Raw genomic sequence first — 25,491 nt, forward strand, 5'->3', positions numbered from 1 at the left:
GCGCGGCCTAACCGCCGGCAAGGGGGCGGCCCGCTGCGCCACCCTGCGGCCTTCAGGGCCCGCCGCCGAGCGCTGGGCTGCGGGCTCCCCGTACCGGCGGCGAAAGCGTGACGGCGCCGCTGCCCGCTTCAGGCGTCACGTTCTTATGTTTAAACCCACATTTAAGTTGAAGTAATAGTTAAAGCCACCTTTAGGTTGAAATAACGGTAGTGCAAACAGCCACCACAGAAGCAGGACACGGGTGTCTTTTCCCTTTTGTATTTAAGATAGGGAATACAGTTTTTACAAAATGTGTGCATTTCTTATTACCACTTTTGTTAGTAACGATTCAAGAGAGATCGCCACTCGGCTAGTAATGGAATTATGGAAAGGTTACAACAAGTGTACAAAGATATTAACATTTACACTTAATAACAGGTTGGTGAAGTAACAAGGATGGCCAAATTCAGTGACCCTGTAAACTGACGCTATAACTCTGCCCCACGGCTGAATCTGGCCGAGTGCCTGTGTGAGAAATGGTGCTTTTGCACAGTATTATTTCGTGCTTTCATGTAGGCCTTGGAATTTTTCCCCCTGAAATGGCTAGCATGGACATAGTCGCAAAGCACACATACTCTCGTGTGTCCATTTCACATTCAACAACTGCTTTTGAAGCAGGAATATGAAATAAAAGGGATGCAGATAAAATACTGAAAGCCATCTGAGACAAGCCTAAACCTTACAGAGGGATGAGTACGTGCAGCAACTATGATTGTAATGTTAATGACAGCAATAATAACCTCAGCACAGGGCATTTCCTGGCAAATACTGGGCTTTACATTTTCTATTTTTTTTAAATGAGTGCCCACAGATGCCAATTTATCTACCATACTAGAAGGAAAGAAAAATAAAGGAGCAAGGACCTCACTATTATTAGTCGTTTCATTCCAGAGTTATGCAAAGAGCCATCTTACTGGTGCTTAAGTGTTCCTGCTTTAACAGTCTGTTCTTAATAAGCAAACCATGTACTGAATTTTAAGCATGCAGTTATATCTTACATGGGAATGTAGCAAGATTCAGGCTAGTTCATAAAGTCATACTGCTTTGTCCAGAGATGGACATAAGCTTGTGCTGAAATATATTTCTCAGTTGGGAACACAAATAAGATGTCTAAATACAGTACTGGACTGAGGCTCTGCCTCAAAAACAGTTTGCTTCTGTGCCTCAAAATAAGTTGCACACAGCTGTAATTTAAAAAGTGTGTATACTCAGCTTTTGCCCATATGGAAATATCTTGCCGCTTATTTCCAAACAATCTGCAGCAAAACTGATACCAGCCATTTCTGGGAAAAGGTGGAGGCACAGGGAAGCAGTCACAGAGTAAACAGATGCAGATCCTTGGTCCTTAAATCCATTTGCTAATGACACTCACCTCCAAGAAATTATCTTACTCACTTATGTTTGGCTCTCTTTGAAATAAGACAGGGCTGTAACCCCCACAAAATAAGGAGGGGGCCAACCCAAGGAGGCACAAAAATTTAGTTCTTCAAACCAGACATGCTTGTATGATTCATCCCACTCCTTTTTATAACAAGCCTTTCCACCTTTACAGCTTGTTTCACTGCCAGCAGCTCGACTGTTGAGTTCCCCTTCTTTGGCAAGCAGGGCTTATCAACTCTCACAAAGGCCTAACAAGGTAACGTCTGTACAGTGCTTAAGGACATGCAAAGTGCAATATAAGTGCCAAATGTTCTTATTTTAGAGACTAATGAATTAATACTCCAAGAAATATATGTACCAAGGTAACTATAGCTTAAATACTACATGCCCTCACAATTAAAAAAAAATCCCAAAAAACTCATTAAACTTTTCTCTCTAGAAAAGATGAATCCTGAATTTGAAGTTGTAATACCTTATATTCTGTCAAGCTTACCACAGCTGTAGAGTGCCTTTTCAGTAAAAGCAAAACTGAGGAAGTAAACTGAAGCTCTGAGAGAAACTAAGAGCTCTGCATCAATGATTTCCTCAAATACCATTTCTGTGGTAATTCCAGCTTAGGTTTGCTCCCATCCCTTACATCTAAAGACGCTGGTGTGTTGCAATGCAGAAGCAATGCACAAACCAGTTTCAGATCTAGCATTCTGATGGCTGACCAGACATATCTGCTAGCAAGCATAAGTAGGACCATAATCATAGAAAAGTTCAGGTTTTGTCTCTTACTAAGATCCACGCTACATCATTTGGCAGTCTGTGACGAGAAGGCTATATGTAGTATCCAATGCACGAGCTAGGATCAGAGCACTCAGGCTACCAACCATAAATCTATTATCCTGGCAGTCAGTAAAGGATTAATGCAATGATGATTTAAACACCACACACACTTTTCCTTTTGCATTCCTGTATTGGCTTTGGCCAATAATGGCCTCAAGATTCAATAGGCTAATAATCAGGCAGATGAAACAAAGCCCTTCGTTCCTATGCACTGTGTGATAGATTTAAGACATGGCACAAAAGTGTCAATAGCACCCCTAAATAGTAAACAAATACTGCTGTAAAATGCTGATGTAAGTACCAGAATTCAGATGGTTTTCAAGTGTTGAAAAAACACTGAAAACATCCCAACAAGGTATCCTGGTTCTGTTAAAATGCTAACAACTGTAGTAGGTCTCGATTAGTGGTTTCATTCTGTTTTCTTCCTCCAGTGCTCCTGTCAAATATTCCCTTCATCGATGCTCTGCAACTGAAGTCTTTGGCCAGCATGGGGTCTGATACCACGTCGTGTGTTCATACTGCTTCCTGGCAGAGTTCGCACAGGGAACAGAGCTCCTGGTAAAGCATCTTCCCCAAACAAGCTGATTTTCACATCAGCTTCAATAGCTCTTGCTAAGCTGGATGCATAACTGTCCAGAGATTTATGCACTTCAGCTTTTACGTGAAGAATAGAATTCTTTGCAGCTTCTGAAAAAAACAAGAAAAGAGCAACATATCAGAAAACTCACAGTTCATCAGCATGGCTGTGCAAATGCTTGAAGACTAATATTTTGTAAAGGTATGATCATGCCCTTTGCAAAATAACCACCCGACAGAGTGTATTTACTAACAATACCCAGGCTTCCTAGACCACGACTTAGACCCTTACAGGCATTTTCGGTGCATTTAGACTAAAGTCTCGCAGTTTATAGACATGATCAGTGCGGTTTAAGAACTATTTTATACTATGTTTTAAGCCCAAACACGAGACATTGTTGATGGATTAACAGCTTGTGACTTCTATGGGTTTCTTCCAAGTAGTGATTATTATCAGCAGTCTGCTATCCTTAGGATTTAATTTGTTCCAGTCACACTGGAACACTGGACCCACTTCTGGGGAAGTTATAGAGCTCTCCATGCCAGCAGCAGTCAAAGACTGCAGCTGCAGACAGTTGTAGACTTTTTCCCAACATTTTATTACCATGGATACACCTCTCCTTCAGTGCTGATGTAGTTGCTTTTGCAATATCTATACAGCTCTCTACCCACCAACATGTTAGGCACCACAGGTGTTCCTCCTAAATGTGGTTCTTCAGTGAAGAGATCCGGAAAACCATGAAACCAATGAAGCAGAATTGCTAAACCTGTGAGGAACTTTTGCACTAAACACCTCCCTTTTCCACTGAACTGCTGTTCTGGTTTAGCAAGGAGCAGCTTTTGGCTTAGTAACAGAGGGAGCGGGTTGCAGTGAAGACCTGGTAAAGAGTTTGCGGACTCTCCCCCCGGCTCCTGGGTTCACACCCACCTCCGGCCCGGCTGGGCCAATCTGGCGCCTCTGCCATCACTATTTAGGGGACGGGAATTTGAAATGCAAGGCAGGAGGTGTATGGGTGATACAAGATGGAGGCGACCACGCGGACCCTTCAGCCAGAGGAGGAAGGAAGGAGGAGCAGTAGACTGGAGACCCTTCTGCAAGCTGTGGCGAGAATGCAGCTGTGCCCCTGAAACCTGTGGAGATCCGTGGCAGGACTGAGAGCCACCAGCAGCTCCATGTGAGTGAGCCCGGACGGGCGAGGGACTGTGTGGGGAGACGGCCATGGCCCAGGCCGTGCTGGAGAGCCTGCAGGCCGCAGAGCAGCCCCACACGAGAGGCAGAGAGGAGCTGCAGCCTTTGGAATGGGTGCATGTCGGAGCAGCCCGTGCAGGGCTGCCATGCGTGTGAGTTACCCCATGGACTCACAGGGAGGACTGGTGTGGAGTTCACCCGTCCTGAGGAGGGACAGACCGCAGAAGCTATTGGGAGCAGACTGACTGAGACCTCCACTGCCTGCCCCCCCGAACCGTTCGGGGGGGGGCAAGGTAAAAACACCGGGATCAGGGCTCTGAGCCTGGGAAGAAGGGAGGTGTGGCGGGAAGGTGTTCTTAAAAAGGCTGGTTGGACTCTCCATTGATGTATTACTCTGTGTTGTTTCGTTTTGGTTATGTTTTGGGTTTTTTTTTGGGGGGGTATGTTTTAGTTGCTGTTGCATTAAATTATTTTCTGTTTTCTTCCCCAAACGGAGTAGCCTGGTCTGTTTTGTCCTGAACCTTAAGCGGCAATTAAGCCCTCCCTGCCCTTGAGCAATTCTCAGCCTCTTCGGTTAATCGTGGTCTTTGTTCCCTGATGGGCCTAAACCAGGACAACTGCACAAGAAAATAGATACCTGCCCCTACATAATCACCCAGAAAGATAACAGGAAATGTAATGTAATTGTCCAAGGAAATAATAAACTCATGTTGAGAAGGTGGCAAAAGTGAATTTTGCGAAGACATTTGAAGAGAAAATTCCACAGCAAGAGTCTTTTCATTAGTTCAGAATCATAAAATCGGTGAGGTTTACTATTACTTAATTCTCAAAGGCAGTGTGTTCAATTTTGTATTGTCCATAATCAGTTATTCTTTAGTAAATTCAGTTGCTATCAAGTCTTCTAGTCCATATGGTCATAGCTATCAGCTTAAACTAAACTAACTTTGCCATATTTTACAGATGACCACAGCAACACTTTGCTAGCACTGAGTCAATAAGCTGATTGAAAAAAGTGCATGTGGTTCACTTATTTTCATCCATATCTGCTAAGAAACATAGTAAATTAGGTGAAGTAAAAGTTAAGTAAAACAGAAAAATTATATTTGGACCATTTTAAATCTATGAATGACAAAGTTTAGAGGAGGCAGCAAATGAGAAACACTATGGTAATAGAGTCAAAGTACGAGGGCAAGAAAATGTATTCGCTGAGAAACACAAAACAACAAGATGAGTGGGGTTGCAGAGAGGATACTGCTGTGTAATGTTTGTAATACGCACGCTGGGAGTCTCAGCTTCTAACTCTTGTCCTTGTCTGTTGCTACCAGAAAACTGAAAGATTTGATCTTACTTTTCTGTTGTACCTGGACAGGCTGGAGAGTTGGGCAGGGAGAAATCTAATGAAGTTCAACAAGGGCAAGTGTAGAGTCTTGCATCTGGGAAAGAACAACCTCATGTATCAGTACAGGTTGGGGAATGAACTCTTAGAGAGCAGTGTAGGGGAAAGGGACCTGGGGTCTTGGTGGACAGCAGGATGAGCATGAGCCAGCAATGTGCCCTTGTGGCCAAGAAGGCCAGTGGCATCTTGGGGTGTATTAGAAGGGCTGTGGTTAGAACGTCAAGAGAGGTTTTCCTCCCACTCTACTCTGCCCTCAAGAGACCATATCTGGAATATTGTGTGCAGTTCTGGGCCCCTCAGTTCAAGAAGGACAGGGAGCTGCTGGAAAGAGTTCAGCACAGGGCCACAAAGATGATTAAGGGAGTGGAGCATCTCCCTTCTGATGAAAGGCTGAGGGAGCTTGGGCTCTCTAGCTTGGAGGAGACTGAGGGGTGACCTCATTAATGTTTACAAATATGTAAAGGGTGGGTGTCAGGAAGATGGAGCCAGGCTCTTCTCAGTGATGGCCAATGATAGGATAAGGGGCAATGGGTATAAACTGTAGGTTCCAAAGGAAGAATTTCTTCACTGTGAGGGTGAGGGAGCACTGGAACAGGCTGCCCAGATGGACTGTTGAATCTCCTTCTCTGGAGACATTCAAAACCCACCTGGATGAGTTCCTGTGTGACCTAGTCTAGGTGGTCCTGCTCTGGCAGAGGGGCTGGACTAGATGATCTTTTGAGGTCCCTTCCAACCCTTAAGATTCTGTAATTCTGTGGTAGCTGTATGAATAGTCAGGTCTGTCAGGGAGAACAGTAGTCAGGTATGTTTTAAAGCTATTCTGAAGGTCCTCGGAGGCTTTTTGAGCAGGCAATATAGTTGGTTCTAAGAATTTCCATATTTACCCCTAAACTCACCTTTAATTTGCTCTACTTCATCTTCAAATGTCACTGAGCTTCTCCTTCTAGGAGGACAGATGCAGTGTGGGGCAAGAGGGCCATCTGAGCTATAATCTTCGAGAAGCATTGTATCTGTTCCTAAAACAAAGCAAGAGTTTTCAAGCAAAACAGTAACACTGGGATACAATATTTAAGTGGTGGCAAAAACTTTTCAGTCTACAGCAGTTCCTTCAAAAGATGTCTAAACTCAGCTTTTGTTAGGTAAATTTCAGCTCAAATTAAATACTGCACAGAAAAAGAATGAGGTCAGAGTTTTCATTGAAAGGATTTGGAAATCTTTTCTAATTAGACATCTAAAACCTCAAGCAGCTTGAAAATGCCCAGCTGCAGAGCTTAGAATGTCAACTGAACAGCAGACAAAGGTGAAACTTAACCTTCAGTAAACAGAGGGTAATATTGAGGGCAACTTCCCCCATTTCCTGAAGAAGGCAAAAGGCTGACAGTGGCTACCTGAGAGGCAGACAACCATGGCTGCCAAATGTCATGCCTGTAATCAGACTCAGGTGGAAATCTGAACTGGAGAATTTTTTCTGTTCAATTTAGCTTAACTCTAATAACCTATTTTGACTTTCTTGAAGTGTATTTTAATGGGGAAACAAACCTTTGCTGGTTGAGAATGATTTTTGTCTGACAACTTTTTTTCCAGTTTATGAGTCTTTTTTACTATTATTATTTCATCTCCCTACATTTGCCTTTTTTATACTTTACCAGTATAAAACAGAGTCTACAAGCACAAGGAAATTAATCTGAAAACAATGCTTTCAGACAAAAGAGCAAGACTGCAGCATAGACCCTCCTTGAAATGCTAGTCTCTCTGCTATGTAGGCAAAAGTAGAAAAAGCCTTTTGAGGGGATGCTAGGACAGGAATAAATGAGCAGTCAGTCCTCAGGGCAGCTGCTGGTGGAAAAGACAGCTTGCTCCTATTCCACGTCCATATGGGACACTTTACTGTCGGTCCATTTACACCTGTGTTGTGTCAACAGGACTAGGATAAAGAGCCTCAGAGGTTTTGTAACTCCTCCAGATGTCCTTTTTCATGACCTTTTTCACCCACCTGACTGCTTTTGATCCCCAAGTTTACTCTTTTTGCAATAAGGAGCCTTTTCAACATTCACTTTACAGAACAGGAAAGACATCACTGGAGGCATTCTTCTAAGACAACTTACTGCTCCATATAGGGTCTAGTCTTTGCTATATCACAATGAGTTGTTTGCAGAGTGATAAACTTTTTAAAGTGAAACTTGTGAGTTTTGTCATACATCTCCCTCCAGCACGCAAGAAAGAGAGTGAGCTGATGCCCTTAATACATGGTCCCAAATAAGCTAATGACTTTCTGTGCTGTTCTATGAATCATCTGAGTTTGAGGCCATCTGTGGTAAACTGTGAACTCTTATTGATCTTCAAGAGTACTGGATCCTCCTCAGAAACCATAGCATTGTTATAATTGGAAAAGACCTTTAAGATCAACTCCAACAAGTCACCTCACATTGCCAAGCCCATCACCAAAACATATCCCTTAGTACTTCTCTTATGCATCTTTTGAATATCTTTAGAGATGGTGACCCCACTACCTCCCTGGGCAGCCCCTACCAATGCTTACTAATCCTTCCAGTAAAAAAGTTCTTCCTAATGTCCAATCTAAACCTCACCTGGGGCAACTTAAATCCATTTCCTCGTGTCTTAGTATTCATTACTAGAGAGAAGAGACCAAGCACCACCTCACTACAACTCCCCTTCAGGTAGTTGTAGAGTGATTGTATCTCCTCTCAGCCTCTTCTTCTCCAGGCTAAACATCCCCAGCTCCCTCAGCCACTCCTCACAGGACTTGATCTGTAGACCCTTCACCAGCTTTGTTGCCCATCTCTGGACACGCTCCAGCACCTCCATGTCTTTCTTGTAGTGAGGTGCAATGGAAAGGTGGCACTATGAAGAAAGAGATACTTGCTTCCATGAAGCAGAATTCAGTTTGTTTTTTTCAAATGTGCTACTTCAGTGCATTGTTTTCAAATAAGGCAGCGTTTCTAGCAATTGGGACTCAGGTCTCATTTCCTATTTTGTGTGCAGGTGGTATCACCTGGGTCTTTTTTCCTCTCCTACTACACTTCATCTGTTTTTCACAATGTGAAAAGCCTCTTGACCAGGACAAATAAAGACACAACTGCATTGAAGGCCACAGGATCACATACCACAGCAGGCAGCATTGAAGAGGCTTCTTTCTGCACCTTAGTTCCTCACAGTAGAGGCATCCAATACTTCACTGTGGATTACTGAATATCCATTCCCAAGCTATGGACTCCTCCATAACAAACAGTGGCACTTCTAAAACCATTAATTTGTTTAAACTGCTGAATGTCATTTCTCAAAAGATGATAACACAACATCCTATTAACTGAGGCTGGTTTACCAGGGTGCTATTCTCTTTTATCACGTTAGCTGCAGAATAGAGAACACCCACAACAATCATAAAGCTACCAGCGTAGAACTACTACCAAACTAAATCCCAGCTTCATAGATTTCCTTAACAGAAAGAAGCAAACTTCCAACACCAAGCAAATGTTACAAGATCATCCTCTGGCATTTCTAGAACAGAAATACTCTTTAAAATAACTAGTGCAGTTAAGGAGTTGTAGCTGAAATAATTGCCAGGAAAAAAAAATACTAGCTACAGTTCTGGATAGAAAATTGCCAGCAGAACTCTTGTTCCCTTTTCCAAACCATCTTCAATTGAGAGATCTTGAGTAATGATGAAATCATTGGGTGAAACCATCCTAAGTGTTTATGTTTACATTGCAGGATGAACAAAACAAGGTCTTTTACAAATCAGGAAATAGAGAAACGCATTCTTCGTTGCTTTGTTCCTTACTGACTTGGTTTAACTCCAACCAGCAACTAAGCTGAAACCAGGACACTTGTGGATACAGAGAAAGTCCCTGAAGGACTAAAGGAAAGGGCACAAAAGGAGCGAGTCCTGTTCCCAGGACACATTATCAAGGAAAGGTCATAATTTCTTATAGTAAACAATATTTTACAAGTAAATATATTGAGAAGCAAGGAAAGAAAAAAGCAACTAGAGCAGTTTTGTTATAACAGCTGGAACAGATGTTTCATGTCATCCATTCACCAAGAGAAAACTATGGGCGTAAACACAGACTATCCTAGAGAGTTCTGCCAAGTTACAAGTGCAATCTTCTGCCCAACAAAAGAGCACAAGAGACTTTTAGTTACCTGAATCCTGTGAGCAGCTGAAACCCGTGTCTCCTGTGCTGCTGCTGTTTCCTAATGGCCGTCCACCTGCCATGAGGGCAGTGAGATGAGGAGATAGTCCCAAATCTGCAAGAGATTTGTTCATGTTACACAACAGATGTCTATGGGGTCTGCAATAGTAAAAACCTCTTTCAGTAATACCCACTCTACTGTCTTATTTATTATTCTACATGTAAAAATTACCTTGCTTGTGCAGAGGTAATTTCCATCTTGGAAATCCAGTCAGCAGCTTTCAGGTGTCTGAGGGATTTTCCCATATGGCAAGTCTCTTTTCTACCTGCACCATCTCCCTCTCCCTCTTTTTGCAATTGAATGCATTTTATCAACCAGATAGGCTGAACATGAAGCATACACACTCAGAGAGATGGGGATATTTGCCACACACTTACATAGAGAATAACCTGGTAGCCACCAGTAGCTGTGACAAGCCATTGTGTGGCAGGAAGCTCATAAGCAAGGCTGGTGGCACAGAGATGCCTGCTTTCTTTCAAGTCACCAAAACAAGAAGGGAGGAGATGCTAGGTTTCTTACAAAGGTGCTGCCTTTGGATCCCACTTCAAGATTTATGTTGTGGCTTTGCTTGGGGTTTTTTTTCAGCATCCCTACCAAACTCCAGCTAATACACCTTATAAATTTCAAGTTGGCAGCTTCTCAACACTTGGAACAGAAAAAAATTTCTTGCCTTCTCCCTTCCACCTCAGTTCCCAATGTTTTCATCCATAGCATCTCCTGGATACCAATTTGCCAAAGCTGATGCAACTTGTGATGTGGCTGCAGCTGTAGAACTCTTTCATTTAGACAAGAGTCTCTCCCAGTGATCCCAGGTTGCATAAAAGATAATGGATGCTTTGCTTCTCTCCTCTTCCTTCTGCATTTTAGATATTCCTTCCAATTAAGTAACTTCAGTTCTTGACTCTGCATCAAATGTCCAAAGGGACCATGCGAAGATGGCCTGTTTTTGGAAGCTTCTGAATAGGACTAGGGAAATGATCAAAGATCCAAATTTCATTGCATTGCTACTTAAAAGAAACCACAACGAAACAACCCAGACAACTCTGAGTAATTGAAGCTGTCAGCCTGCAACTTGAGGAGGTATCAAATAGTTTTACATCATTTTACTTTATGATCTTTTCTTCACAACCATTAAGCCTAAAATATGAATTTACAGAAACAGTAAACACACTGGTGTTAACTTCAGTGAATTTCAAAAAGTTGTAGCATAAAGCCAGGAACCAAAGAACCAAAGTCCTGAAAAAGGTAGTATTGGTAGTGCTCAAACCTGGGTAACACAAAATAGTAGGCAGATGAAAGAAAATGCTTGAAAAGAAATTATTTTTATTAACCTCATCACTGTGTCTTCTCTGGCAGAAAAAAATTTTACTATACTAGGGGAAAGAGGTTAATTCCCACAAAAAATAGTCTCATTTCAAGTTTGATAACCTGAACGAAAGGCTGTAGAAACATCCCACTTTGTTTACAGAGCCCTGCAATGTGCCAAGCACACGCAGACCTTTAGCTTTGCTCTTATTGGTATTAAGGAAGAGTATCTTTTGTGGCCATGTGTCTTACCTGTGATCCTATTGGAAATGCTGAATAACCTGGACGTCCTGTGCCGCTGAACAAAGGACTCACGGTAATACCGATCTCCGAAGCACATTCCAAGTAGCTCCTTGCGCACTGTCTTGTTCCACAGTCCATAAATTAGTGGATGGCAAATGGCACTGGAAAAGGACAACCATGTTGCTAATGTCTCCAAAGCAGGGGAAATGCTGTTTTTTCCCCAAAGTGCCTCTGATGTAATTACCACCATGTAAGGCCCCCACGTAATGACAAAAGCACCGATGACAACCAAGATGGTTATGAAAGCTTTGCACTGGTTGGCTGAGTAGACAACCCCTTGGAAAGCGTTCCTTCGGCTGCCAGAAGAGGATGTGGAGGTGCTGGAGTTCTTCCTCCCGTTCCTCTGGGAGTCCTCCTCCACAATAACGACGCTACCGCAGTGAATTTTGCGGGCCTTAATCCTTGCCACACGGAATATGAATCCGTAGCAGATCATCATGACCACAAAAGGCAGCAACGCGCACCAGATCTGCCAAAAGGCAGTGTAGCCAGCTTCTTTGTGCCAGGCTGCCACGCACATCCACTTGAACTGGTCAAACTCCAGAGATGACCAGCCGAAAAGAGGAGGGAGGCAGCCAACGAGGGAATGGAGCCACACATACACGAGAGCTACCACTGCCCTGTTGCCCGTTATCTTCATCGGGTAAACCATTGGGTACAGGACAGCGTAATACCTGGTGGACAAGAAAAGAAAGAGTCAACAGGAGCACAAAAGATGTACAATTAAAAAAAAAAGTATTTTAATAATGTTGACATCTAGTTCTCTCTTCTCCAAACCTCAAAGTGGGCTCAGGGACTCTGTTAATAAAAGCAATTACATGTAAAAATACATATCCTTGCAGCCTTGGTAAAGTTTGACTGAAGGCATACATGCAGCTATTAAATCTGTCCCTACGTGCAAATGCATGTCTAGGGCATAATCTGGAATTTTAAGTCATTATTCCTTGTTTCTCAAGTAGTATGTTATTATACCATCAACAGCTTTAGAAAGCTCTACACAGGTGTTCATATTTTGTATTATGACATTACTTCTGTTTTGCATCAACATTTCTCAAGGGGCTGAAGGAAAAATGACACTAGGGTAGTATACAGCATTATCTGCTGCAGTGCTTCTCAGCTCTATGAACAGTCACCAAGTCACTCCATGGAGTGACCAGGCAATTTGTTACAAGACTCATTAATAAAGAGCTGCTTACCGGTCTATAGCTATGAGTCCAAGAGTAAGCATGCTGGCTGAGCTGATCAGCATGTAGAGCAGGGCTGAGAAATTGCACCAAACAACTCCGAAGATCCATTCTCGCCTGATGGAGCTGGTGACAACAAAAGGTAGCACCAGTACAGAGAGCAGAAAGTTGGACAGGGTCAGGCTGAATACAAACTTGTTGCTCAATGTGAGAAGGTAAGACTTCCGATAGAGGGTGACAACAATCACAAGGTTGCCCAAACAGATGAAAATAGCAATGACGATTATAGCAATGGACTCGGTGACTCTGACTGCCTCGTCTTCTTGCGTGGTAAGGTTCCTCAGGCCTTTCACATTGCTGAGGGAGGAATTGCTGCTCATGGTCAGAGCGTGCAGAGCTGGAGTGGCCAAAACATGCTGAGCAGCTAGAAGCAGAACAATGCTCAGAAACATTCAGGCAAGGTTTCTTCCAACTCTCTCCAAAGACTGGAGGCCCTTTTGCCTGTTTTAATTAAAATTTACCTGTAGGATGGAGGAAACCATTTTAGATGGGAAAGTGAAGGGGCAGAAAATTGTCTACGGGTACATCAAAGAGGTCAGTGACAGTGCCAAGTCTAGAACAGGGAAGGAACTGTCTGGAAGACAAAGAGAAGGGAGGGGGAAAGAAAATTAGCACATTTAACTTCAAAATTTTCTAAGGATCCTACTTGTTTCTAAGCCATACTTACCAGCTGTGCCTCTCACTCAGTCCATCAAGGCTGTGAAAAAACAAGAATGCTATCATCAGTCTTTACTTCTCTCACTTTTAATAAACAAAAAACCCCTCAAACTGCTGAATCCTGAATGTTACATAGTATTCTGCCTATGTAGCATCTGCTGGTGGTCTATTGATGCCTGGCTTGTCACACCCTACAGCAATCTTAACAGTTGCTAAGTAACATTCAAAGACTCAAGGACTATTGCACTTACTCTCCAAATAACACTTATTCATGTTAGTAATCCCTTTAGCTACAGTAGCACTTTTATTTTACTACCAACACCAAAGGACATGGGGAACGGGCTTTCCGTACCTGAGGTTCAAAAGACTCTTCCTTACATTAGGCTGCAGTCCACCCTATGTAAATGTTTGAGAACCTTAAACCCTTGGCTTCTCAGTGTTAGCATCCATCCCACTAACTCACAACCTTGTTTTATGAAACCTTGGCATTCCTTAGCAGCCTTATTCTCGCTGTCTCTAACAGGCACTCCTACCTACTTCACCCAATCCTTCACCCATCTGCAGGCCAGCACACCGAAACTAAAAACACTACCAAAAAAAAAAAAAAGCAAATATGCAAAGCAGAAAAGTAAAGAGTTCAACAACTGACATAAAGTTCATGTTTCTAGGAAATTACGGACCCAGGGAAAGTTATCTCAGCTAACTCTGTGGCTGTGCCCACCTATAGCTCCCAAAGGGCCAGGAGTACTCACAAAAATGCTTCCATCGGTGTGGCTCCTGTGGTCTTTGGCAGAAACATCAAGAGACATGTTTTTTCCATTTTTATCTGTCCTTTCCTAAGAGCATAATTAAAGACATTACTGGGCTGTGCTTCGTAAAACATAACTTAGCTCTTCTCTAGCCAAGCTGATTGACGACTGTTTGCAAAAGTGCTTCTCCACAAGTTTTTCTCTAAACATGCATGCACCACCTCTGTGAGCTTTCCCAATGCTTTTCGACTGGTGCGGGTTCTGGAAAGGTGGCTATCCCTGCGGGACGGCAGCCCGTCCTTACGCTACCGACTCCCGGACCACCGCCTGCTCCCCGGCCCCTCACGGCGCTGCTGCAGCTCGGGAGAAGGAGACGGCCTCCGGGAGCGGTGGCCCACCCGGGGCAGGGCATCTAGGGGAGGAGGGAGCATCCCAGCCCACCCACCCCACCGCCGCCCAGTTCGTGCACACACAAAACCAGCGGTGTCGAGGGGAAATACAGTGGGGAGAGAGGGGGTCGCCATTTTGCCCCCTCGCTCCCTCCAGCAGCGAACAAAGCGCGGGCGCAGGGTCTCCCACCCCGGGCATCCACCGACCCCCCTCCCCCCGACGGCAAGCGAGTCCCCGCCCCGCCGGTGCTGGCACCACACTCACCGCCCGCCGCCACCGCGGGAGAGTTCGGGTTGCCGCGTCCCCGACACACGCAGCCACTGCCGCCGACAGAGAGGCCCAGAGCCGCGGCCCGACCCTCCCCCGCCACGGCCATGCCCCTGCCCCTGCCCCCGCCCCGTCGCCTCATCCCGCCGCGCCCCCTCCCCGGCTTCGCGGCCCGCCATTTTCTCTGAGGCCGCCCCCTCGCCGGGCGGGTTTCCCCCTCCCTGAGTGAGCGTCAGCTTGCGATGTGAGAGGTGTGCGCAGAGGCTCTGGGACACCTCTCCGGGGCGGATGGAGAGCTTCCTCGGCTGGGCCGCTCCGCGGGAACAGCCCTGCCGTGCCTGGCTGAAGTGGGGGGAACCGCATCTACCCGGCAGCGCAACCGCCACGCTCCGGCACCGCAGGGCTCCAAACAGTCCTCTTGGGCTGAAAAGGCAGGAATACAGTGAAAAGGGAGGAACTCGTTTTACGCAGATGAAGTGACTTGTCCCAGGACAAAGCGCAAGCCAGTCGCAGAGGGGGGCAGATCCTGAATTAATACGCTTCCTAGACCCAAAAATGCCGTTAAAAGTAACAACAAGACAGATTTGGGAGTTCTTACCCCTCGCCCGAAAAAGGTACCGGTGAGCACAGTGTAAAGGATGAATGATAATTAAAAGGGAGTGCCACATTTGCACGTCCCTAATTCTCACCTTCCCCATTTTCTAACAAGGCCCTTGAGCACAGAGGACAACTCCTCTGGCTTGAGCTTTGCTGTTTTGATAGCTCTCTGGTTTGCAAGAGACAGTTTTTCCTGACACGGACATCACGCTTCCGTGGCTGCTGTCTCAGCTTGCCCTGGCACCGTAGTGTGCCATGCCCCTGTGCCAAGGGAAATTCTTGGGGAGTTAGTCTGTTCTTTTGATGACGCAGAAAAGCAACACAAGCACCCTGCCATCAGTGCCGGAATAGTTAATTATGTGTCATCCTCAAACTGTTGCGGTGATGCTTTGCTGTAGGATTTTAAGTTTACCATGCCATCGCATTTTGGCGTTTCTTTGGACGACATTTAGGAAGACATCCAGCCAGCACAGGACATTCCACATGCATGCTAAATGTGTAATGTTTAATAGAGCAGAAGGAGTCTGTATGTCGGGGCTAGGTAATGCTTACTGAGCCTTGCACGGCCACGGAGCTTTAGAGGCTCCCCGTCATCGCTCTTTACCCACCCAGTAGCAACACAAACGTGCCACCGGCGAGTGCTGCACTTAAGCTTCCTCTGGGCTGGGCTCGGTATCACTGGGGATGCAGCTGGAGGCAGGAACCCCGCCGTGCGCACGCACGGTGAAAAGCACCTGGAGCTCGCTGCCTCTCCGCTGGGCGGAGAAAGCCGGAGACAGCTGTCTCTCGCGATGGGCAGAGGTACGCAGCTCCTGCCCGCGCGGTCACCCACGAGGCTGACAGGGACCCGCTGCCACTACCCTCGACTGAGCTGAGGTGAGAGGAGTGGAGCCGCGCCGCACCACACCACAGCAACCGCCCCTGCGCTAGCGTCTCCCGCCCCACTATGTCACCTCCGGCTGCCGCACGGCTTCCAGGCTACGCGCTCAGGGACGCGCCCCGGGAAGCGGAAGCCTCTTGAGGCGGTGGTTCCGGCGGCGTCGTTGCTGGGGGAGGCGAGAGCGGGGCTGTAGCGGAGAGGCGAGGCGGGTCAGGCCAGGCCAGGCTCTGCCGCTGCCGCCGCCGCTCCTCCTCCCGGCCCCTCCTGACTTTTCCTCAGCGGGGCCTTCCCTCTCGCCTCCGCCATGCACCCTGTTTTCCAGAGCAGCCGGCGCGACTTCACCTTCGGGCCGTGGAAGCTGAGCGCCGCCCGGACACACATCATGAAGTCAGCGCAGGCCGAGAGGTGGGACGAGTTGGGGTCTGGCTGGGGAACGGCGGGGCTGCAGCGCTGATGCTCGCTATCCTTTCCCAGCCCGGGCTAGGCCGGGGCGCGCCGCGGGAAGGTGCGTCCTCGGGGCTGGGGCCTCGTTCCCTGATGGCGAGGGGTTTGAGGTGCCGTGTCACCTTGGTGCAAGAAGTAAATAACGTTGCCGGGGCGGAGCGGAGGGAGACGCTGTTTAGTCCAGTAGCTCGGGACGGGGAGAGACTTTATTCTCTTCCTTTTTGCGAGGCTTGATTCTTTAGCTTGAGAAACTGGAGATTTGGGTCACAGATGGTTTCCAGAATTTTGTTTTTAGTGATTGCTAACGGCTTTGGACCTCAGCGAACTGAAGACTGATAATGAGAAATCTGTTTTAATTATTCGTTAGTGCTGATTAAGGTTCTTTTGAACGTGGTGTGCAGACTCTTGTAAGCTCTTGTGTGGTAATGGCTGTTTTAAGATGGAGGTTGTCATTAAAAATGTATTATTTGCTCATTCCCCGTAGTCGCAATTTCTACTGCTGTCAGACTGTTGGAGAAAATGCTCCTGTGTCAGCATCAAGTACTTATGTCAGATTTGCTAATGTGGAACTGAACAGTTTGGCAGGGTCGTGCTACAGCTGACCTTGGGGGCCATTGAATTTGGCACATACTCCTTGGTTTCGCTTTCTGGAATAAGTACAGGAAAATCCTGTTAGTCTTGTTAGATGTGTCTTCGTGTTGCTTTTAAGTTTTCTAAGGGTAGTTTGGTTGATAAAGTCCAGTATTTTGAATGTCACACTCTTTAGTTATAGTAAACTATGTAAATGTTACATTTTGAATAGCATAATACTGTTGGGGTTTTATAATGGATATCTGTCTTAAACCAGGTAAAACCCAGCTCCTTCCTGCACCTTTATCCTATATTCAATGCCTAAAATAATCTTCTTAAGCTGCTTCTAACTAATAGTCCTTTAGTTTCTGTAGTTATAGGTAAGAAACCACGAATCCTGTGATGAGGTCATTTTTCTGTAAGAAGGATCTATCTGAGCTGTGTCCTGCAGGGAAAGGAGTATCTTGTTTTTACAGCCTGTTTGTGATGACTCATTTTGTAGGGTGCTCCTTCTAAAAAATCAAGGTCTTTATTGTTAAGATCAGGAAGAATTTAACTTACTTTGTTACCTATGAAGAAAAGAAAGACTTGAACTGCTAGTGTAGAAGCTAAATTGCCTACTGTATCCATCTTGCAGTCTATTCAGTTTCTTTAACCGTAGCTATTTTTTTAAAAAATGGTGATCTCTCCAGATTTCAGAAAATATCTTTTAGATGTTTTTGAGGGGCATACAGCTTTTCAAAATGTGTTGAAAAGGACTGAAAAGTAAAGTTGCAAGAGCCGTATTCCAAGCATGAAAGAAGCCAGGGGAGTTTGGAGGGTAGGGAAGAGAGGTCCAAAATTAGCTGTTTACCTGTAGGTCTTGGTACCTAGCATGAGATGGCCAAAACAATTCCACTTCAGATTTGAAGAGTCAAGAACTGTTGAGTTGCAGTGCTTTTAGTCAGCTTCCTTTTATTATGTCTTTCTCCTGGCATTTTTAATTTTTTAAGGCTTGGAAAACATCATTAGTGTCTATAAGCATTTTATTTCTGGCAAACGTATCATCAAAATCCCTTGGCAACCTCTGTGGAAGGGTCAAATGTGCCAAGGTGACAAATCAAAGGATCATATGTACCAAAGGCAAGAAGGCCTTTCAGTGCTGGAGTTGGTCTTTGCAAGTCAAGGGATCTGCAGCTGATGAAATGGAAAAGTTTGTAATGTTCTGCTTTCACTGGGAAAGACATAGGATCTTATTCTCCAGGTCTATGAATTCACTAGTTTTGTTTCAGCTTGGTTAGCATAACATTTTTTTTTTTGTATACAGGGTTACAGGACTAACCACTTTTGTTCAGGAATGCTTTATTATCAATGTGAATATTGCTATTAGGACACTTTTTTTTTTTCCTTCCTTCCTTATAATTAGTGTATTTCCTAAAGTTTTTGTCCTCCAGATATCATCTTTTTGATCTTGGTAAGTTAAATAAGGTGGTGGTAGGTGGTAAGAAAAGCATATGAAGCCTTTTGGTAAATAAGACCAAGTATATATACTAAGTGGTATTACATGTATGTGTTCACATGGAGCATATAAATAAGTGTATTGATGTGAAATAGGATTGGTTTGGTTGATTGGTTCTTGCAGTACTTTGTTCAAAAAAGTTTGTAGTTTTGCCTGTAACTTTCATGCTTAAAAGTTACTGCTAGAGAATACGTATCAGTATTTGTTTCTTCTGCATTTTTCACATACTCTGGCAGGGTTGTTTTCAGGCTTTGAAATTTTGGCGTATGGTGGACCACTGTGTAGTGAATTTAAACTTGCTGACAATGAGTGCTCATTCCTAAAACTTCTTTTTGGGCATCCTCCTGAAGTACAATTGGTTGAAAGCTGCTACTTCATGCTTAACAGATTTATTTTATTTTTCACTTATGAGACTTTGGTATGAGCTTGGCAGAGAAGGAATGTTTTAGGAATAATTTTGTGGTCGAAAAGTCACTTTGGATCAATGACTGCAATTCGTGTCAAATGATGAAAAAAATAAAGTTTTACATAACATATTGATGATGTGTCTTCTAAATAACGATGGCTTAAAGAACGCTTACTCCAAAACAAGTACTGCTTTCACTGAACTGTAGCTGACTGATCTCTCTTCATGGGACTTTTTTATTGTTCTGTGCAGACTTGCTGATGAATTGCACATGCCTTCCCTGCCAGAGATGATGTTTGGAGACAATATCCTAAGAATACAGCATGATCATGGTTTTGGAATTGAGTTCAATGCAACAGATGCTTTAAAATGTGTCAATAATTGTCAAGGTATGATCAAAGTGGCTTGTGCAGAGGAATGGCAAGAGAGCAGGTACAGTATTTTATCCCCAGTGGGCAAGTACTGCTGCGTTGTATGTGAAACTGCCATAAAGTAGTTAAAAGAACAGACCGTACTCTTTTAACTGTATCGCATTCGGTTCTACCAGAGATACCAGTGTGTGATCACAGGAGTCACTTAGTTTTTCTTTGCCGTGATCATCTTATCTGTTAAATTGGGTCAACTGTATTTTTCAGTTGTATCTTACCTTCCTTAAAATAAAATCCAAGTTTAACACAGCTTAATGCTGTTTCTGTTTATTCCAACTCAAAGGGCTTCAAGCATTACAATATTGTATTGTGTGGCTTTTCAAAGTGGAAAATGCTGTACCTCTTAAAAATCTTGGCCTTAGGAAAAGAGCAGAACAGTTGCCATGCATGAGAACTAATTCTACTGTTTAGTATTTACCAAACTAATTTCAGAGTGCCTAGAAACAAAGCACAGAAAGAAATCAAAGCTGTCATGAAAAATAAGGCAAATAGCCCTGTTGGTGATTGCTGTGTGTTATTCTGCCTATTTACAGAAAAAAAATGAAATACAAATTTTTCAGTGACATTTAACTAAAACCTACTCATAGGACTGAGATAGCGTTAGCACAGGAGTTCTGGTAACAGTTTTCTGAATTATGTTGTGACAGAAGCAGGACTGTATGATTAAGTCTTCATGTCGTAATTGCAGCACAGACAATGCTACTCTTTTTCTTCTCGATGCGTGTTGGAAAGGTAATATGTAATCATATGTGAGGTGGTGATTTTTTTATAAGAGTTGCTCTTTTTTTTAAGGAGTGAGACTGAGCACACAAAGGAAGTTGTCAAGCCATATGACTGGACTTACACAACAGACTACAAAGGAACATTGCTGGGAGATACTATGACATTAAAGGTAACCATTTCTCCTTGTTAAATGCTGATTGCATATTGTTTCAGTCAAATGCAAACACTTTTTTTTAATAGCTGTCATTTACCTTCTTGGAGGCTCCTGTAAAATCTCCTGTGTTTCATAGATTCTGACTTCCAAGTATAGAATCATTCTTATGTCTTGGCAAATCATGGCAGGCAGGGGGGCAGTTTAAAGCACTTTGCAAATATGTAAAAGGGACATTTGTCCCTTAGTGGGGACGTAACTCAGAGAGTAAAGCACATGAGAATCTTCAGCACTTGCTTTAATGCCCCTCTGAAGCCCTGAACTCCCCACACACAATGGAACCATCAACTGTGTAATCCTCTAGTACCTTTACTCTCTGTTGCATGCCTGTTTAAACAAACATGTAGATGTGGTTGTTTTCAATGGCTTTATGTTTCTCTGCAACAATAACTCATATTTAAAATCACAGGCCCTCCCTTGTCTTTCTTTTAAATAAGACTGAAGTTATCAGATTCTCTTTACTGTATTTAGATTGCTTGCTACTAAGCAGATAATCTGTATTTATTCACTAGGATTGCATTAGCTATAGATCACTTTGAGTTCCTCTGGAATTAGAAGGGCAGCATAGAAATAACAATGTTGTGTTGGCCTGTAGTCTTTAGGCAGCGGAAGTGCGTGAGTGTATATGGAGACTGTGAGATGGAAAACATGTAGGTACTTGACTTCCATGGAAAGTCTTCATTAGAATCCTGTACAGGGTTTGTAGCAGGCTAGAAATGGAATGGAATCCTGTCATTTTCAAGTGTTCTGAAATACAGAAACTGAGTATATGTCTTTGGGGTAGGCCCACTAGGGATAAAAGACCACCATCCGCCTTAAGTACCACAAACCTTGGAACTCCCTAAGGACAGGGAGGGCTCAGTTGCTACTTAGGGTCCTGGCCAAAACAGACAAGTCTGCTCGACTTGGGGAAGAAATTTAATTTAATCCTCCTCCAGCCAAAACATAACAAACAGAAATATCCAACAGAAAAACATCACAGAGTAGGGCAAATGGCACAACCAGCTCTTTAAGATCCCCTTTCCCCCACCCCTTCTCTGTTCCTGGGCTCAGAGCCCTGAGCCTGGTGTCATTACCTCCTCCCCACCTCCCCCTGCCATAAGCGGTGCTGAGTGACAGGGAATGGGAGGTGCAGTCAGTACTTTCCTGACATCTCTTGCTGCTTATATTGTTGCTGAGGAGAAGGGCTCCTTGATAGTCCTCCCTTGCTCCATCTTGGGGTCTCCCACATGCTGGGCAGCCCTGCACAGACTGCTCTGATGGCACACTGCAACTGTACTCTTCTCCTTCAGGTCAGGGTCCAAACTGCTCTCATCCTCTGACATGGGATCTCCACCTTTCACTCCCTCTGGCATGGGGTTTCAGCCTCTCATTGTGGGCTGCAAGGGTGTCTCTGGTCTGGCATGGCTTCTTTCTTGACTGCAGGTTCCATGTGGTCACCTGCATATTGCTCTACCTTCCTACCTCCTCCTATGCACTACAAATTTCTGTTCTTAAACAGTGACGGCAGAGGGGCTAGATTGGCCTGGCCAGGGGTAGGTCCAATGCAGAGCCAGGGGAAAGCCCAAGAACTTGGGGAAGCCCGAGAACTTTCCCATTACCAAACAAAAGCAGCTCCTCACAAACCCATGACAACATAATTGTTTGCAGCCGAAACCCTACTGAGCCTGTACCCAGAGGACAGTTTATTCAGAATTTTCTACTCTTGGGTTTTGGTTTGATTGATGTTTCCTCTTGGAAACTTTGTTTTTAATTTTAACTTTTAGAGATTTGGGATGTTTTAAGCTTAGTGCCCTAAAAGCTTTTTCCTTTCTAAAACTAGCAGTTGTGGGACTTCAAAGATGAGGACAAACTTTATGTAGCTTGGCCACAAATTAATACGCTAACTTCTCGTAATCTTTTTCTTTAGGTTGTTCCTACAACAGAACACATAAATACAGAGAAATTGAAAGCCAGGGAACAAATTATGTTTTTTGAAGAAGTGCTTCTGTTTGAAGATGAACTTCATGATCACGGAGTATCAAGTTTGAGTGTAAAAATAGTGAGTACTAAGAGGAGCATAACAAGACGCTTGGTGACTCGGTTGACTAATATATGCAAAATGCAGTCACTTTTTGCATGTTGTTCCTTCCGGGTTTTAAAGTTTAAAACACAAAGTTCCTTATCGTAAATGTTGTCTTGAAATTTTCCTGTCAGTCGCTTCAGGGAACAATCTTTTCTCTGTTTTTGCACCCTGCCTAAGAATCTTTAGAGACACTATCCGCCCTGCTGTCCAATGATAGCTGAAGTGTGTTGCCAGCTCAGATTTTGATTTCTGAAAGCTCCTCGTACCGCCTTCCATTGTGACTATCTGTTGTAGATAAGTGTGTGCATAAAGCAAAGCTTTGAAATATGCTGAAGGGAACATCTTTATTTTTGCAGAGAGTTATGCCTTCCAGCTTTTTTGTGCTGTTGAGGTTTTTCTTGAGAGTTGATGGGGTACTTATCAGGATGAACGATACAAGACTTCATCATGAGGTAAACCCTTATTCACTATCATGAATACTTTACAGATGCTCCCTTTCCACGTGACTTTCAGAGAAGACCCACTGATATTCCTGTAATTTAATACTGATGTTTTATAGAGGTTACCAGAGCATAGAGGTTACCAGAAATGAATTTTCAAATGCACTTTATTGTTGTGGTGGTGCTGAAGCAGTGTCCAAGTGCTGGATACCATGGTTCTAGGTGTTGCGTAAGCAGAGTAGGCTACCCCTTATGTGAAGTAATCATTTAAATATATTTGATAGTCACACATTAGGGAGGAAGTACAAGAGGAAAAATAGGCAACCATATATGCTGTGATATTGCTCTTACCCTTGTCTTCAAATAAATGGGGTTTTTTTGTCTAGGGCTGCAAATTCCAACTTTGCAAATAACTGGCTATACTATATTGAGTTCTAGTATATCATAAATAATACAGAACATAACAGTAGTGGCTTGTTTATTCTGTCTAGCTGTGCTCTTACTGATGCAGGAGTTCTAGCTGGGTAAAGATTAAAAAGCATATTCAGTTACAGAAATTTTGTTCTCGCGCATACTTGCAGAAAGGTGATTTTTGGGGAAGAGAATGTTGCGAAACATCTTTCTGTCTTCATGAATTTGAAAGTAGATTTCTGTGCCACCGAGGTGAAAACCTGAAGTCAATGAAATTCAAATGCATAATTAAATTCCATGTATTCAAAATGCCCTTTTTGCAGTGATACTAGATGATAAGTTTTGTAATCAATTTTGGCGCTTTTTTTCCCATTAGGCTGACAAGGCCTACATGTTGCGAGAATATACATCCAGAGAAAGCAAAATATCAAGTTTAAAGGTATTCCATCTTTTTTTCTGTCTGCTTTTAAAAATTGTATTATGTTCAGCACAGAAAAACACTGTATAGATCATTGTTTGTTTGGAATTGTTAACAGAGGAAAAACCATTCTGCTTATGCAGCATTTATTTTGGTGATTTCAGGGAAGATTTGCATTTCTAAATGCTCAGGTCATGTAACATATTTGGAATTGCAGCTGTTGATTTTTATTCTTGACCCAAGACCTGATCTTTGGTATTCCTGTTACTTCTACTTTGTTCTTCCTTCGCCCATGAAAAACTAACGAATGTGTTACCTTCTGAGGGAGTAATTTTGCAAAACGCTCTTTTTTTTTATGAAAGGGGCACCATGTAATTTCTTAATGTGATCCCTATAAACAGGGCTAAATGGAGACATGAACATTTTGATAGTCCTCTGTCTTTTGAAATATAAATTGGTGATCTTGGTTTTTCTTCACTTCATGTTTTAAAAAATATCATCTACGCTATTAAATAATTTTTACAGCTTGTTGTTATAGAGAGGAAATGCATATGGTTTTCAGGTTCTTAGATGAGCTTGCATAGGTAAAGAAAAAAAAGATTCCTGCTTCACTTGGGTTTGAAATAATTGACACAGCAGACTGGTTCCTTACATGTTAAGGGTAACCAAAATACAGGTTGCATTTCAGTAGCTCTGGGTACACTTCTTAGAGAACTTTGTTAGAAAGTTTGAAGGTGGTTTGCTCAGTAAGGTTGTTTGGATATTTTTTTCATCAAATCTCTTGTATGTGGTGAAATTGTCTCCAGGAATCTCCAGAGACAGATACCAATTAATAAAACCATATAATTTCTTCAAATATGAAATTAAAATCCGATGAGTTTTAGTATTTCATGTAAATGTCTGTGGTGGACTTCATAAAACTACAGGTACATGTTGAGGTATATCAACTATCAATAGCTAAATCTGAGCAACTCCAGTGACTACATTGCAATGGCTAGAAGACATTAAGTGTGGGATCCCTTGTGGCCATTTCCTACTCTCGTCTAGAACTATAACTTCAGAAAGACTGTTATGTTCAAATGATAAATATATATATTTTAAAACATTTAGGCTGACCAGAAACATCTCTGACTTTCTTGAGCTGCTTAAAAACACTTAAATACCTTTCCATAGTCTACTGATCCACACAAGACTGTGTTATAGTTGAAGTTGTAAGGTAAAAATAATCGGATCTGACATCAGGTATTTAAATCAGGTAAATGGTAGATTGATTGTAAAAGGTGGGGTTTGGAATAACTTTTCTATCCCCTCCTTTCATTTACTTGTTTCATGTGTTTTTTGGGTTTTGTTTTGGGGTTTTTTTGCTTCTTAGCATGTTCCACCTTCCCTGTTCACGGAACCTAACGAGATCTCTCAGTATCTACCCATAAAGGAGACAATCTGCGAAAAATTAGAATTCCCAGAGAAGCTGGAGCCAAAACCAGAAGCATCACTGGAAACCATGTGTGTTAAGTCTAAATAAATGTGACTTTACATGGACTCAAAGTAGACTGAAGATAATGTGATCATGTAACCATTGACCTGTGGGGTGGTTTCACTACTAGTGGAATAAAGAATTTGGCTAATTTTTCTGTAGCCCTGAGAGAAAACATTTCAAACAAGTTTTGTTAATGGTGTTTTTTGTTTGATTGGGGTTTTTTTTAACCTATATCTGGAGTTAATGATAGACTGGTGGTGAGTCATAGTTTTCAACAGCATTGGAGAAAGATGTCACAAAGACGACTCTGGATTCTTTAGTTTACTGGTTTAGGCAGGAGTATTGTCCCTCTACCACAAACACTTCTATGAAGACTTTGTTA

The 25,491-nt window shown here is 43.3% G+C and overlaps 2 protein-coding genes across 6 annotated transcripts; one reads left to right on the top strand and one right to left on the bottom strand.

The window, feature by feature from the left end:
* Window positions 1-242: 242 nt before the first annotated feature.
* Window positions 243-14,631, bottom strand: GPR161 (G protein-coupled receptor 161). 5 transcript variants are annotated; one of them, XM_062004674.1, is made up of 9 exons: window positions 14,539-14,631; window positions 13,888-13,971; window positions 13,146-13,175; window positions 12,940-13,052; window positions 12,431-12,842; window positions 11,184-11,908; window positions 9,576-9,680; window positions 6,308-6,427; window positions 243-2,937 (listed from the first exon to the last, which is right to left on the bottom strand). In XM_062004674.1, the coding sequence occupies exons 5-9, from the start codon at window positions 12,796-12,798 to the stop codon at window positions 2,690-2,692; spliced, it is 1,566 nt and encodes a 521-aa protein (XP_061860658.1). In that variant the 5' UTR covers window positions 12,799-12,842; window positions 12,940-13,052; window positions 13,146-13,175; window positions 13,888-13,971; window positions 14,539-14,631; the 3' UTR covers window positions 243-2,689. The 5 variants fall into 5 exon arrangements, with proteins under 5 accessions (XP_061860658.1, XP_061860644.1, XP_061860637.1 ...); XM_062004660.1 differs by lacking the exon at window positions 12,940-13,052 and having other exon boundaries at window positions 12,431-12,939; XM_062004653.1 differs by having other exon boundaries at window positions 12,431-13,052.
* Window positions 14,632-15,918: 1,287 nt separating this feature from the next.
* TIPRL (TOR signaling pathway regulator) lies at window positions 15,919-25,293 on the top strand. The gene is made up of 7 exons (XM_010206396.2): window positions 15,919-16,423; window positions 19,189-19,368; window positions 20,157-20,256; window positions 22,208-22,339; window positions 22,720-22,815; window positions 23,591-23,653; window positions 25,005-25,293. The coding sequence occupies exons 1-7, from the start codon at window positions 16,323-16,325 to the stop codon at window positions 25,152-25,154; spliced, it is 822 nt and encodes a 273-aa protein (XP_010204698.2). The 5' UTR covers window positions 15,919-16,322; the 3' UTR covers window positions 25,155-25,293.
* The last annotated feature ends 198 nt before the right edge of the window (window positions 25,294-25,491 follow it).

Source organism: Colius striatus, chromosome 1 (assembly GCF_028858725.1).
Source record: "Colius striatus isolate bColStr4 chromosome 1, bColStr4.1.hap1, whole genome shotgun sequence".
NCBI classification, from domain to species: Eukaryota; Metazoa; Chordata; class Aves; order Coliiformes; family Coliidae; genus Colius; species Colius striatus.

What these genes read in the sequence shown, in the direction of transcription:
- GPR161 (XM_062004660.1), bottom strand. Translation starts at nt 12,870, where the DNA reads ATGTTTCTGAGCATTGTTCTGCTTCTAGCTGCTCAGCATGTTTTGGCC. An exon ending in GGACTCATAGCTATAGACCG is followed by an intron (nt 11,909 to 12,430) that starts GTAAGCAGCTCT and finishes CTTGTCCACCAG; the next exon opens with GTATTACGCTGTCCTGTACC. An exon ending in CAGCTGCTCACAGGATTCAG is followed by an intron (nt 6,428 to 9,575) that starts GTAACTAAAAGT and finishes GCTTTGTTTTAG; the next exon opens with GAACAGATACAATGCTTCTC.
- TIPRL (XM_010206396.2), top strand. Translation starts at nt 16,323, where the DNA reads ATGCACCCTGTTTTCCAGAGCAGCCGGCGCGACTTCACCTTCGGGCCG. An exon ending in AAGTCAGCGCAGGCCGAGAG is followed by an intron (nt 16,424 to 19,188) that starts GTGGGACGAGTT and finishes TGTTCTGTGCAG; the next exon opens with ACTTGCTGATGAATTGCACA. An exon ending in GCAAAATATCAAGTTTAAAG is followed by an intron (nt 23,654 to 25,004) that starts GTATTCCATCTT and finishes TTTGCTTCTTAG; the next exon opens with CATGTTCCACCTTCCCTGTT.